This window comes from Uloborus diversus, chromosome 9, assembly GCF_026930045.1.
Source record: "Uloborus diversus isolate 005 chromosome 9, Udiv.v.3.1, whole genome shotgun sequence".
Classification (NCBI taxonomy): domain Eukaryota; kingdom Metazoa; phylum Arthropoda; class Arachnida; order Araneae; family Uloboridae; genus Uloborus; species Uloborus diversus.
The window spans coordinates 80,701,055-80,716,324 of record NC_072739.1 but is presented as its reverse complement, the minus strand read 5'-3'; the positions used below and the strand labels follow the sequence as shown (position 1 = coordinate 80,716,324).

Below are 15,270 nucleotides of genomic sequence, written 5' to 3'. Positions count from 1 at the left end.
AACAATTTTTGGTCGAAATCATAGTATCTTTCCTTAAACTATTTATTATTTCAGCAGTTAATTCCATTTCAATAGACAAATCTGCAATAAATTTACTGGGAAAGAATATATGATTAAAATGTGTCTTATAAACAAAAATTATTTGAATCCTGTAATTTCATCCTGTAATTTGGTGAGAGATTTTGTTGTAATATAAGTTCATATTTTGTATTATACAATAAATATAAAAATTTTATCACCAAGGTCTCCAAACGGGGTCCATTTGAGCAATTGATGATTCTGTGTGATTTTGGGGATTCCTCATAACGAAAAGTCTATTAGCAGTGCTTTCAACAGCGAGATTTGGCTTAAGGCATCCATTAGTGTAGTCAAAATTTTCAACAGTGTTCCTGTTACCATTGCTGGTGCAGGAATAACGTGACTTAACTAATGACTCTCTAGAGCTTGATGCTAAATTTAATGGTCCATTTGAGTTGCACATTGCAGAACTATAATCCTGTTGAAAAGGAGTGTTGGCATTTAAAACCACACCAGGAGAAACCTGATTGGGTTTGAATGTTTTGTTTGAAGTAGAATTATGGGCGGGGGAAAATCTTTGCTCGAAGTTGGTGTTGACAAGCTCTTTCTTGGAGGAAATAGGTACAGAATCCGAACAAATCTGTGGAAACATGTGCCTTGAATAGTTCGAAGAATCTACTGAAAGTTCACTAGAAATTGTAGACGCATTCTTAAATTCCATCTTCATTGCACTCGAGGAGGAATGCTCTTTTTTACAGATCACAGTTAGCCTGGAATGGGATGGCGGTGAGGAAGAACCCTCCCTGTTGAAATCACTCAATATGTTCGATGAAACGTTCCTGACGGAGGGAACTTTATGATCCGGCTTGTTCCATCCGTTTAGAGTTCTGGAATTCGAAGGGGACGAGGAGGAAGTCGAGGATACATCTTGATTAGAGTCGCTGAGGGGACTACAAGGCATGTAGTCCATTGATTCTATAAGAGGCGTGCCGCTTCTGCTGTTGGAAGAACAGGAAGATGCTGAGTCCTCCATGGCAATTGAAGCAGAGTCGGGACTGCTTTGTGAAAGAAGCACTGGGCCGACACTGGTGAGGTGGGAGAGCAGGCGAGTTTTCTGGGCTCTGCTGAGATTGGCTTCCTTTTCGATGAACTGATAGACTTCTTGAAGGCATCTGGAAAAGCCAGCTTTGTAGCTGTTGTCATCTCCTTCTGAAGATGTTGGCTCTGGAAAGAAAAATTATGATCATGTCATTCGTCTTCTCACGTGGAAATTGGAAAAGAACTTTTTTCTTCAAAAATATTCAGTATCCTTATTACATCGTATGAGTTATAAAAAAGAATATTTTTCTCCATAAGTCTCGTGAGGTACTTACGCATATGCGCACAATTTTCATTCAAAGTTTTGAATCAAAGAACTATTTTACTTTTCACTTGCATTAAACAATAAGAAACTGTTGAGGTAAAAAGAGACTCAAACTGGTTGCAGTTACTGGTTGCAATATTGATAGTTTAATTTCGGAAAACTCGCGTCGTAGCAAATTGAGGCAGAAATAAATGCTTGGTAACATCAACACGAAAGTAAAACAAATCATTTGATCATTTTATCAAATAATCAAATTAGATTTATTATTAAATGTTATCAAATTCCAAATATTTTATACAGTTTTATCTGCAATCAAAATCATGTTTATTTGCTCTGGAAGATCAAGAGTGTTAAATTTAAGTAATAAAGCTATTAGCAAATACTATAGAAAAATTCTTACGGGCTATATATTCATGTAAATTTCTAAGATGAGCTACAGTCAATTCCAGTATATCTGCCTTTTCCAACTTTGGAGGCCTTGTATTCTGTAATGAAAAGAAAAAGTAATTAATAAATGCTGGGATAAGAAAATAGAGACAGTTGCGAAGTAAAAGTAACTAACAGCAATTAGTAATTCTTGAAGACTATGATATAGAAATAACATTTATTATTTAAAAAAAAAAAAAAAGAAAAACAGCGGAAATGTTTTAGCTGCAAACTATAGCTAAAAAGAAGATATTGGATGAAACTAGAATATTATTATTTGGCAGAATATTCATTTTTGATATTTTTACATTATTATTAAAATCTGAAGTTATATAAAATATTTAAAAAAAATTTTTAAATGCATATATATATATAATAGTAGAATTCAGAAAAGGAACGTTCTTGTTAACCATTCGTTGAATACAAAAGGGAAAAAGAATAATAATAATAAAATTAAACAAAAATTAAATTTAAACAAAAGAAGGGGTATCAATTTTCCACCTGCATTCAAATTTGTGAATCACTAAGTTAATTTTCTTAAACTTTATTGGAAGCAAAATTGTTATTTACTCTGCGCAAACCACGAATTTAATTTTGCGTATTTTTTTTATTCGGATGGTAACTCTGCACAAAAAAGTGCAATATTTTAGAATGATTTATAAGAAGCATTCTATGCAAATTCAGTGAAGAACGTGGGAGCTTCTCAATTAAACGACACTGAGTAAAAAATTATAATGTATATTTGTCACGCTGCTTCTGCGAAACATGGGGGGGGGGGAACACTTAGGATTACTTACATAGCACCTTACACGATAAAAACACTTGCTCTCACTAATAATAATAATAAAAAAAAGTCTTGTTGCTTTCATGAATATTAAAACAGTAACATGTTCCAAGTTTATTTAACTTGTGAAGGCAAGAAAAATCGTCTGCAATCACTCGCCAGCACAAACAACTAAACTCGGGACGCAAAGCGAATGCAAACTAGGAAACAAAACTAATAAGATCTGGAGAACTAATTAAGCGGATGCATTGAGAAATTGCAGCATTGCCTCCAGGTTGGCACGAAACGCGTGGCGTCAACTAGGTATTTCTTTTTCTTTTCGATGACATTAGTAGTCGAAACTTAATGAGGTTATTCAGATGCACTAATGCGTTCGAAAGGTGAGGTCTTTTTTTTCTTCCCCATCTCGGAAGCAATAGTTCATTTCTTTTCATTGAAATTATATGGATTTTTTTTTTTTTTAAATTATCATTGTTATGGTAATTTTTATTTTATTTTTTGAACAAAAATGTTCATTACATTGCACCTTGGTATGCATCGAAAGATTTAATTTCCAAAAAAAAAAAAAAAATTAAAGCAATCAATATTAAACTGAAATAAAAATTGTAAAAGAAAGAAAGCTTTTTTTGTTGCTATTACTTATGTATCGAAGGCTCAATACTTTTGTGTATTGAAAAACGGCTTCTCGCAACTCCGAAACATGAGAGCATAATATTTTTATCAAATCTGTGCTATCATAACGTAGATATTTGGAGTTATTTATTCTCTTTCACACAAAAGCAAACGTCTTATTACTTCTTAATGCTTATACGAAATCAGCCTATGTTCTAACTGTTGCTTATTTTTTCCCTCAAAACGGGACACTTAACGGTTTCAGGCAACTGCATATGCATTAATTTTTTTAAGTTTGTGCTTTTTCCAGATGTTTAAAGTACTATTTTTTGACGCACAAATTTGTTAGAATGTATTTGGTGCTGATTTTCAATGAGAATGCAGTTCTTGACAAGATTTCACGCAATTTACTTTTACAACTCAACATTGTTTTGAGCACTGCGATTAGAAACTGTTCAGTTTTGTCGGTTCACAATTTATGATAAGTGGAGATACTCTTTCTGTTGGCGTACTAGAGCCGAACAAACAACATACAATACAAAAATATGCGAAAATACACGTGACTCAATTTGTTAGTCCGAAACTGCTTAAAAAACAATTCCACCTAAAGTCTTTCGGTTCAAATGTTTCCGTGTTCCGTTCTGCTACGTGTGAAAGCAGAATTATTTTGAACAGGACAGTCCTGTTCAAAATAGGACGTAGTTGCCATTCACACACTTCATGTGTCGCCATACCAAAGCCCTACCTTTTCAGCAGAGTCGTAAGATCTTTCCTAAAGTTCACTGGTGCACTGCCGACATAACCTCCCCTTAGAGTAAGAATTAGTGACTGTAAGGATCAAGTTCATTATATCGGCAAGAAAAGGCTGAGGCAAAGATCCCGAGTCACATGGAACAACTCTGACGAACGGTTGACCCATTTTGCGCGAAACAAATGAAATAAACGAAATGCACCTGTTTCCATCCAATAATATACTCAGGAGCGCCCCGTTGGGAGGTCATTGAGACCTCCCAATTTCTTTTTTTTATTTGGCAAACTTTGTTTGACGGTTCGGCAAATTTAAAAGCTCAAATTGCAATTTTTAAATACCCGAATATCTCTTTTCACTAGATTTACTAATGATGCATACTTGTATTTTATCATTCGACAAAACTAGGAGTTTAACTAAGCAAACTTAAAACTTCTGCCCTCCCAAAAATTTTGAGTGTACTTTAAATGTTATCGCGTGATTTAAGATCCGTGCTTTAAGAATATAGAGTACTTGTTATGATTTTAGACAGGTGCCGGGACGAAGCCCACTTTTCCTGATTTCTATAGAAGGGGTAGAATGCCCACATTTGATGACTTTAGAATTGAACTAAATGAAAAAAGTAAAGAAAGAGTTTCACTCTCTCCATCTTTTATCCCTTCTCAATAAGCTGCCCATAAGCTTGTTTAGGTTTCACAAAAGACAAGTATCTCCGGGAGTCTAATGTTTTTGGACTTCCTGAAGCTTTTTGCGTTCCCGAGGATTGTCTGACTCTGCTCAGCAATCTGAGATTAACAACAGCAACAACATGGCCAATGTCACCTTACGCCTGCTTGACTAATGAGGAACATTTTCAAGTGATTCATCACAGAACATTCACATTACGATTGCGGCAAGTTAGCAAAGTCAACATCGATCCATTTCCCATGATACTACATTTGAGACCATCACTGGAGGTCATCTTGGATATAGATTGCCTCGTTCAGTCCATCCACAGGGTACTGAAGGATACAATGTGTATGTGTGAGTTAACTCTGTGAATTAATTGCTACCATTTCGGCCGTGTTGCACACAACAGTGCTGACGTGCGCAGTAAATAATCCAAAAAATACAGCACTTAACCCCACAAGGACCTACATCCCTTACGTCATAACAGATGGCACGTGATCCGAATCTGTCAGCATTTCACGGCAGGCGAAGCACGACCGCCATTACAGACCATTCATTACTTTGTACATGGAATTCTCTGGAAGATAATTCTGGTATGAGTTACGTAGTTCCTCCTCGTTCGTCACCTCACGAGTTACGGCGTTACGCGAGGGAATGTTATCCATTGGTCCCATCGCCAATCAGTATCATCTCTGGTATGTCTTACATTCGGGAGGTGGTTAAATGATCCCACAGGTTGTGTAAATAGCTCGTGATGTGGAAAGGTAGTTGATTAAGGAGCAAAGTCGAAGATGTGGCTTTTTTTGAAAACCTAAATAATGGCCTCGTTTTGGGAGAGATATAGCGTACCATTTGTTACAATGTTACATGATGGGCTTTGGTAATGAATTCGAAACGCTGAATTTATGTTGGCGTGCGTGAAAGTTTCTGTAATAGCTTGTCTGTCGGCTTTATTAAAATTAATCTGGAGTTATGGCAATTATTTTTTTAGGAAATGATTTATATCTGATGAAAAAACGTTAGAAGTCGTTTTTAGAAGCTCAATTAGCAGCTTACTGATTGCTTTTTTAGCAACTTTTAACTGACTCGAGGCCTCACGAACTCGTTTTTTCTCCCCACTGAAATAAGACATCAAGAGTTCTGTCCTCAGTCTGAGCTATGGGTGAAACACGCATTTCTATGAAACCATGGGCTCCCCGATGAGAGGTCATGGGAGGTCCCTGTGACCTTCCAAAAATATCCTAAATCGCCAAATTTTGTCTGACGATTCGGAGTTACATTGGCAAAATTATCATCATTCGGCGAAATTAGAAGTTTCATTCGGCAAGATTATCATCATTCGGCAAAGTTCCATTACGCAAATTGAGAATTTCCGCCCTCCTAAAAATTTGTTCAGGGCTCCCCTGTATGAAACCATAAAATTTCTCAGCACTTCGAGATGAAATAAACTTATAGACTAATAACTTAAACATGGAAACGACTGAAATGTTTGCACGAAATAAAAATTAAGAAGCAATTCTTACCTGGGCATGAACTTCCTTTTTAGAATCGACGACGAGGGATTTTAGCTCTGCCAAACTCTGGTTAATTCTAGCTCTTCGTCTTTTTTCTATCAGCGGTTTGGAAGCCTGTAAATTAAAGTGTGGGCTCATAAGTCAAATGTAAAAAATATCCTTAAATGCAGACATTTGTTTTCAATCGGAGTTTAATAAAAACATGGGTTAAAAAAAACAAACTCTTTCATAAAACTGCTGGTGGTAGGTGAGAGGAGGGCACAGTAGGACAAATGGAATTTTTCATTTGCGAAAAATTAAAAACGTATGCCTTATTTTAGTTAACCTATATGGCAACACCGTGGAGACTAGCCACCGCCATATTTCATCTTGTAAGCTCGTTTTATTTTTGCTATCACTGTTGCACAAACCATGCAAGTTTAACTTTTTGAATTTGGGGTACAAATTATTATTCAATAATCAATATCAGTAAATTAAATTTAAAGCTGAAACTTTCTTAATCGCGTGCATGTAATGTTTTTCATTTCATGAATAAATTTTGCGCAACTTTTGACTCTCGATTTAAAAATACTGCTTTGGGGTACAGTGGGAAATGATAATGGGGATACAGTGGGGCACACTGTGTCTCCAACATTCTTCACAATAGAGTAAACAATTTAAGAAACATTTTATCGACGATTTTAGAACATCACGATATTTTAGAACAACACGATTTTCAATGAAATTATTAATTAAGATTCAGTTTAATGAAATTTCATTTTATCTGCAGTTTTAATGTCATTTAGGTACATTTAAAGAGTATATTTACAAGCCCATTTATTTGCTGCGTATGTTATACTTATGAATATTTCTCATGAATTGCAATCTGAATACACTATTCTCTTTTTGTGTTTTCAAACACGGAATACACTCTGAAATATCCAAATCCTCTGACTTGTGCCAGTTCAAAAAGAACACAAGAATAGATTTTAATTTCGTGAAGACTTCTAACGTTTCTCTAGGTTAAAATGAAGTTCTGATTTTTTTTTTTTTAACATTCTATAATCTTATTTTGTTATCCTTTAATATTTTATTTAATGTTTATTATTTTCAATGCATCATACATTATTTTGCAACTGCCACTTGAGCTCTATCATTATAACTATTTTAAATTTTTGTCTTTTCGTTTTTTTTTTAAAGGAATATGGTGAGGAAAAGAGATGAAATAATAATGAGAGATAATAATAATATATTAAATCATGCTCTGCAATTAAAATTTATTAAAAGTCCATTATCTGTCCATAATGCGTGGTGGATGTAATTTATATAGAATTTTTGTAATGATATTTTGTTCTAATCGTAACGCGTATTTTTGTTCTTCATAGATGATTTGAAAAATTTAATCGTGAACCAAATAAGATTGAGAAGCAACCTTCGGATGTTGGTGAGTGTCAACGAACAGGGGGCGAAGCCCCCTAGTAAGAGTAAAAGAAAAGTTCAAACAATCAATAATCCGGTTCAACAAACGAAGTCCTTATCGCTGATGTGATTTTTATTAACAGTTTCACAGTCGCTGTTGACAGGAGCGGGCCATTTTCGGGTATTCATATTTTTTTGTAGGAAATTCCATCGCATCAAATCAGAAAAATGAATAAGATCATTTCTGCTCGCACCGCATTAGGCGCAACATCGGATTGTGGGAGAGGCGGATAATAGGGATTTTAGTGCAATATTTACAATATACAAGAACATGAAATGTTAACTCTTGGCTACGCTTTGTAAACCTAGTCTCTTAATTCTTCTCTCTCATATAAAAATTCAGAACTTTCTCGGTTTAAAATCATTAGACAGAAACATCCCCCGATAAATTCTGGACCTAAGTACCCGCAGTGTGAGGGGGGGGGGAGAGTCACAGCATTGCAGGGCCCGTCGGCCTAGCTCCCCTCCCCCCACCAAAAAAAAATAATAACAGAACCTCCTATGCTTAAATTTTACGAAATTAAAATATTTGAAGTTTTGGTAAAAGGAAAAAATTAGAAACTTAACACACATTACATAAGAATTTCAACAACTCTTAATTAATAGAAATAGTTTACAAGGAGCCTCCAAATTTAAGAATTTCAAACATTTTTTTTATAGAAAAAAAAGTGTTTTATGTACAGAAGACATTTAAAAGATACACACCTCCATTATCCTTTCAATTTTCGTACAAAATTTTATAATTTTTAGTGAGCCAAAATAGTGGAAAATATAAAACATGAAACAAAAATTTTAAAAAGTCATAAAAATTCACCAAATGTATTTTTTTTTAGAAATATAATATCCACATTGTTGAAATAAAGCAATTCTAAATAAAAGGTTAAATGTCATTCATGCAAAATCTAGCGTCTTATGAGGACAGTCAATGAAGAGTATAAGTGTGGTTTGATCATTCCATAATGATGAAAGTAAAATCTTTCATGTAATTCCGATGAAAAGTATTTTAATCACCCAAACTAAACAAATGGAAACAAATCGTTAAAATTGCAGTAAATATAAAACACAACCCCAAAAAAATAACAGCGGTAAATAGAGGAATAGCATGAACTTTAAAAGACGGATTTAAAGCATTCAACATTCTCCAGAAATGCAGAGGAAACTGGCCAAAAAATTTTCTGAAAAACTGTTTTGATCAGTTTGGAAGAACAAAAACCATATAAATTTCCATTCATCACAGAACAAAAGTGTAAAACGATTTTAACAATAAAATTAATTAAATTAAATTAATTACAAAGACAAATAGAATTTGTAAAATTTAAGAAGTTTAAAGCAGGCAACTATCACAAGAATAACAAAAAGAAAACCCGCAAATATCGGGCCAAAACATAAGCTTGTAAGAAATACAGAACGAAAGCTGATTCATTTACCAAATTAAGTCAGTCGATTCCATGTTTGGTGAAAACCCTTTCAAAACCAAGATCTGCAGGGTAGAACAGATTTGGATTGTTAAAAAAATTGGATTGAAATTAAAAAAGATTGGTTGAATCCCGAGCAATGTAAAGTTATGGGAGACTTCTTTTCTTGCTCTTGCTAACATAACTTACTAACAAATAAAATGAGAGTCACGATAATTAGTTGTGAACAGTGATTGCAATACCGGTATACCGGAATACCGAAATTTAGAACAATTTTGCAATTTCGTAATACCGGTATTTGCTGAGGTAAAACACTGGTATTTTTGGTATTGGTTGAAAATAATAAATAGTTTCCATTAAAGAATTCTCAATTTTAACTTATTTTCTTTACTTTACTTATCGGAAGCATTGTATCGGAAAGCATAGCAAACAGATATTGACATTGGTAAAATGAATCGCATTTTCGTGCGCTTTTTTGCGTCATGTTTTTATATTTTCCATTTCCCTGATCGCTCACTTTCCCTTTTGTGAAAGTTAATTCAGAGTGTAATTTTGAATGCATTTGTCCTATGCATAATTTATTTCAACCATCAATTGAAGTAATACTTCATGGTTTCTTGTTTAATTATTTGTCTCAACTGTACTAAATTTTGACAAAACCTTTTTCTTTTTATCATAACAAATGGCAATGTGCTGTCACCAGTATTGGTTTATTGTCCTATCTCGCTATTTGGCTTTATACTTTACAAGATAATATTTAGAAATTATATAGTGCCTTAAAAATTTGCATGTAGAGGAAAAACGTAATAAATTGAAATATATTTTCAGATTTTTAATTATGACATAACTGTAAAGAATTTTTAAAAGAAAACGAAAACGAATAAGAGAAACTAACAAGATCAAATTTAGACAAGTTTATAGTGAATTCCACACCAAATGGCAAATAAAAAGCAAACACAAACCTCTCCTCCTCAAGAAAAAATTATGTTTATAGTGGAAAAGTATCGTCGCTCAGAAAAAATTACAACTAGCTTTTATATTGTGTGCATAAATAATAATGCACACAATACAAAAGATACACACACACACACACACACACACAAATGGACTTATCCAAAAATAACAAGCAAGAGACCGAATTATTTGAAGATGGAATTTTAAACAATTACAGGAGGTGTACCGAGCATTGGTAACTGTACCACCGACCTACGTGAATTCAGAAAGAGTACTTTCAACTGTTAGAAAGTTGAACACTAAAATGAGTTCCAGGCTTAGAGAAGACAATTCAAAGATGAATTATGTTTTTTGCTATCATTGATTTTTTATTATGACATTTGTTCCTTCATTTCATATTTGTTCACAATACTTTTTCATAAATAATGCAATTTTTGTACAAAATTATGAAATTTGGCGAGGAAACATCTGGTTTTCAAGCTTTTTTTTTTTTTTTTTTTTTGAGAAATTTCAAGTACCGGTATTTATACCGATATTCCGGTATCACGTTTTAAAAATACCGAATACCGGTATTGAATTTTTGGTCCGGTATTGCAATCCCTAGTCGTGAAGAAAAGGAAAAAAAAAGAAGAAGAAGAAAGCAGTTTAAAATTTACTTTTTTGTCAAAACTGTAGGAATTCTACAGAAAGTAAAATTTTAGTTCCTCCTTTCTTTTTAAAAATTCTAATTGCTCCAATCTTTTGTTTTCCAGCACAATAGCTTTGTATTGGAACATATGAAAATGAGCTTTACTAAATTTTTGTGGCCTATTACCAATTTTCAATATGTAAAATATGGTTGAAGAAGAGAAGAGGTGTTAAAAATGTCTCTGGCTAAAATAGATTGAAGGGTCAGGTCAGTTTGATCAAGATCAAATAAATAAATGCAAAAGGATAGTTAAAAGAGAGAAAATAAAAAGTAGCCGTTGAGTGGGGAAAAAAAAGCATACCAAGTAATTTGATACATATTAGTGTTTGTTCATCTATTGAAATAAGTCAAACAATAAGCATCAATCATATTGCAATGAAATGAAATTACAATAGAACTTAAGTTTGTATTACAAAATAGACTGGCTCTCTAGCTGTGAGCTGAATCGAACATACATTTTTTTTTCCCGCAACTGCTTGAGACTTAAAATTTAATAATAATGGCAGTAATGAATTCCGTTCCACCACTTTGGAGGATTTTAATTGAATCATCGATGCATATGTTACTGAAAATAATAGCATAAATGTGAACCTTTTTATTGTCCAAATCGATCAATTTCAGAAAAACAGAAATTGACAAATTGATTCGTACATTGATTCGTACCAGTTCATATGGCCCAAAAGACAAGAGTGGTGCAAGGCGTATTTTCCTGAGAGGATATCATCTGTAGAGTGGACTCGCTACTCGCCAGACCTCAATCCCATGGATTATGCTGTACGGCCTACTTTAGAGTCTAAAGTCTACCCTAAACGACACAAAAGTTTGGACTCTCTAAAGTAATTGCTTTAGAGGGAATAAGATTGATTAAAGGTAATACATAATAGACTTGCAGCCTTGTGCTGAAATTTTCAATAAGCAGTCGCGCCTCTGTATCATTGCCAAAGGCGACCAGTTTGAAACCTATTATATTTATTGATTGCTAAAGGTTTACTCATGTCGTTATTTTTTGGGCTTTGCTGATTTATTTATTTTAAATAAAGTTGCATAAAAAACTGCTTGTTCGGGTTTTTTTTTTTTTTTTGGTTTTTTTTTCTTTGTCGCAACCTGTATGATTTCGTTTTTGTGGTCCCGAACCAGCAGACCAGTTAACTTCGAGCCCTGCTGAATGTATTTTTTTCCCTCTATTCAACCCTCCAAAAAACCTAACGCAGAGTCGCATAAGTTCTCCCAATATTCAAATAATAATTAAAAAAAAAAAAAGATACAATTAAAAGGTTTTGACTGTCATATGTTAAATGTTACAGCTTTCAACGATGTTATGACTTTTTAAAAATAAAATTTCGCCTAAGTGTCCATCCATTCACTGGTTGCTCTGCCTCAGACTTGCCAACCTTGCAAATGGGAAAAGCAGGGACAACAAAACCAAAAGGCGAGAAAAATTTTCCACCTTGGTACCAGATGAATGCTCGTATAAAATTTATAATTTTTATATTCTTAGACACAAATCATAGAAAAACTAATCGATGAGGCATAAAATTTTTATACTTAGGTTAACATTCTTTTAAAGATTTATTAAGTATTAAAAATAAAATCCTGATTTATGCTATTTTCATTTAAAAAAAATATTCACAACATTATTAGAAACATTTTTCTTCAGTCTAGCATTTAATAACACTGTGGAAATGTAAATGCAACAAAAATAAAGATGATATGCATATAATTTTAATTAGCATTCATGTATGGTCGTGAGAAACTCAAATAAAAAAAGAACATTTTTATAAAAAGCAGAAAGCAAAAACCTTTTGAAAACAAAAACTGTTAATGTTTGTTTCAACTCACTAAAATAGCCACTTTAGCATTTTTAAAAACAAATGGCCTTTTTTGCTCTTTGCTTCAACAGTCATTAAGTTGTCTACATTTTTCCTACTAAGATGAAAGCAAAACAGACTCTTAACTGTACTCTTGACAGTCAAAGTTCGGAAACGTAAAAAGCAGAGTAATTTCTCATGTAGCCGGGGGCTACAGATTGAACACTAAAGCAGGTTTCTCCTGCTTAAAGCAGGAAAGTTGGCATTTCTGCTGCCTTAACAAAGTTTTAGATGACTTGTTTTCTGAAATAATTTCTGGCTCTAAATGAACTTGATAATCGAGTTTTATAAGTAATTCCCCCCCCCCCCCACACACAAGAACGTTAAACTCAAATTAAAAGTTCCCTTCTAAACTACAGCCAAAAAATTTCTTGACCAAAATTTTTCAAGGTTTTCAAGAGAGCATATGGTATTACAGCAAAACCTGTAAAGTTGACCGCCTGTCAAAGTTGACCGTTTTTGTCAGGTGCAGAACTAGTCCATGTCATGCATATAAACCTGTATAAGTTGATCGTTTGTTTAAGTTGAGCATCTGAGCATCAAAGTACTGCACCCCAAATGGTCAACTTACACAAGTTGTACTGTATATATAATTTGAGAAATAATTAATCTTATTAATCGGCAATTTTGTAAGTAATACCTCCCCCCCCCCTCAAGCATGTCAACCTCAAATAAAAAAATTATTCTAGACTGTAACCAAAAATTCCTTGACCAAAAATCTTCGAAGTTTTCAAGAGAACATAAGGTATTATTAATTACATTTAACAAATCTGCTATTCTTGTAAATGAAGCATTAATATTTGGAAAAAGTCATTAAAATTTTTAAAACTTACTCTTCTGCTTTCACCAATTCCGTGATTTAATCCTGCAGGTTTTTCGGAAGGCATCGTCATTGCTTGCGCTCAAAACGAAACTCCCGTCTAAAAGTGCGCGGCCGTCTCCGAAACCGACTTTCAAAAGACTGCGCTCTCACACGAGCCAGTCGAGAACTTCCGCCATGAAGAGAGTGCGACGTCACACGCGAGTGGAAGTGGTAGTGTGGAAAAAAAGCAGCAAAAACACATCAGTGGAAGCTACCAATCAACTAGAAGCGAGTCACGACCGACGCACGCGCGTTCGGTTGGTTCAGAAGAGCAACACGTGCCGAGGGGGAGACGGAAGGCGAAAGGGAGAGGGGGAGGGTTTTTAAGAAAAGCCCCGCCTCCGTCACTCGTGAGCGGGGCGGCGAAATCAAACGAGGAAGCGCAGTTCTTTTCAGCTTCTACAGAATATTCGTCATTCCAAAACTACTAGGGGGAACTTTTTTTTCTTTTTTTGCTGCTGCTGGGGCAGAGGGGACAGAAATTTCTGAAGGTCCTTTTATGTTTCCTTCAGCAAGAGGTTATGTGGCTTTTTACTTGATGGGTAATGAGTGATAAGGAAAAGATAACTGCGCTTCTTTTTCTGCCCGAAAGATGAAAAGAATTGGAGAAAAGTTGACCGTCCAATGATTGTAATTAGTTCCAGGGGAAATTGCATGCCCAAAAATCTTGACTTCCAAATTAATAAAATCTTCATTTAACAAGAACACGGATGTCACATTTATATGATATGATTTTCAATAAGTGAATCTTTTTTTTTTTTTTTTTTCATTCGAGAAAGCTCGAGATTTTGTCACCCTCACTTTCTTTTATTAATAGACTTGAATAAAACCTCAATAATTCCCCGGATGAAAATATAATTTGGTTTAAATATAATATGGATAATTAACAGACCGTTTTTTGGCATGTATATTTATTGTCCCCTCGGAACTAACGTAATGGGGAGGGGGAGGGGCAGAGAGAGGGAGAGTTTTTAGAATATTGAAAAAATGTTCTTTCTGAAGAATCTTTTATACTTGTACTTCCTATTTTTGATTTTTACTTGGTGGGTAATGGGTGATAAGGAAAAGATAACTGCACTTATTTTTCTTCCTGAAAGTTGAAAAGAATTGGAGAAAAGCTGACCGTCCTATGATTGTAACTAGTTCCAGAGGAAATTGCATGCCCGATAATCTTGACTTCCGAATTAATAAAATCTTCATTTTACAAGAACACGGATTTCGCATTAATATGATATGATTTCCAACAAGTGAATCATTTTTTTCATTCGAGAAAGTTCGCGATTTTGTCAATTGTCACCCTAACGTTCCCCTATTAAAAAACTTAAATAAAACCTCAATAATTCCACTGATGAAAATATAATTTGGTCTAAATATAGCACAGGTAACTAACAGACCGTTTTTTGCTTGTGTGTTTATTGTTCCCTCGGAAGTAACATAATGGGGGGAGGGGGGGTTGGAATATTGAAAGAGTTTTCTTGCTGAAGAATCTTTTATTCTCGCATTTACTTATGTGGATTTTTGGTTGATGGGTAATGGGTGATAAGGGAAAGATAACTTCACTTATTTTTCTTCCTGAAAGTTGAAAAGATTTGGAGAAAAGTTGACTGTCCAATGATTGTAATTAGTTCCAGGGGAAATTGCATGCTTGATAATCTTGACTTTCGAATTAATAAAATCTTCATTTCCTAGAACATGTTTGTTGCGTTAATATGACATGATTTCCAATAAGTGAATCATTTTTTAATTCAAAAAAGTTCGTGGTTTTATCACTCTTCATTTTCTCCTACTAAAAGGTCATTCAATAAAACGTCAAACATTTCACTGATGAAAATATAAGCCGTTTATTAGTTTGTTTATTCATTGTTCCTCCGAAATTAGTGAAAGGGGGAAA

General features: G+C 34.1%; 1 protein-coding gene across 1 annotated transcript; it reads right to left on the bottom strand.

Moving 5' to 3' along the window:
• Positions 1–235: 235 nt before the first annotated feature.
• Positions 236–13,474, bottom strand: LOC129230344 (protein deadpan-like). The gene is made up of 4 exons (XM_054864741.1): positions 13,351–13,474; positions 6,144–6,248; positions 1,782–1,866; positions 236–1,242 (listed from the first exon to the last, which is right to left on the bottom strand). The coding sequence occupies exons 1-4, from the start codon at positions 13,408–13,410 to the stop codon at positions 236–238; spliced, it is 1,257 nt and encodes a 418-aa protein (XP_054720716.1). The 5' UTR covers positions 13,411–13,474.
• Between the last annotated feature and the right edge of the window lie 1,796 nt (positions 13,475–15,270).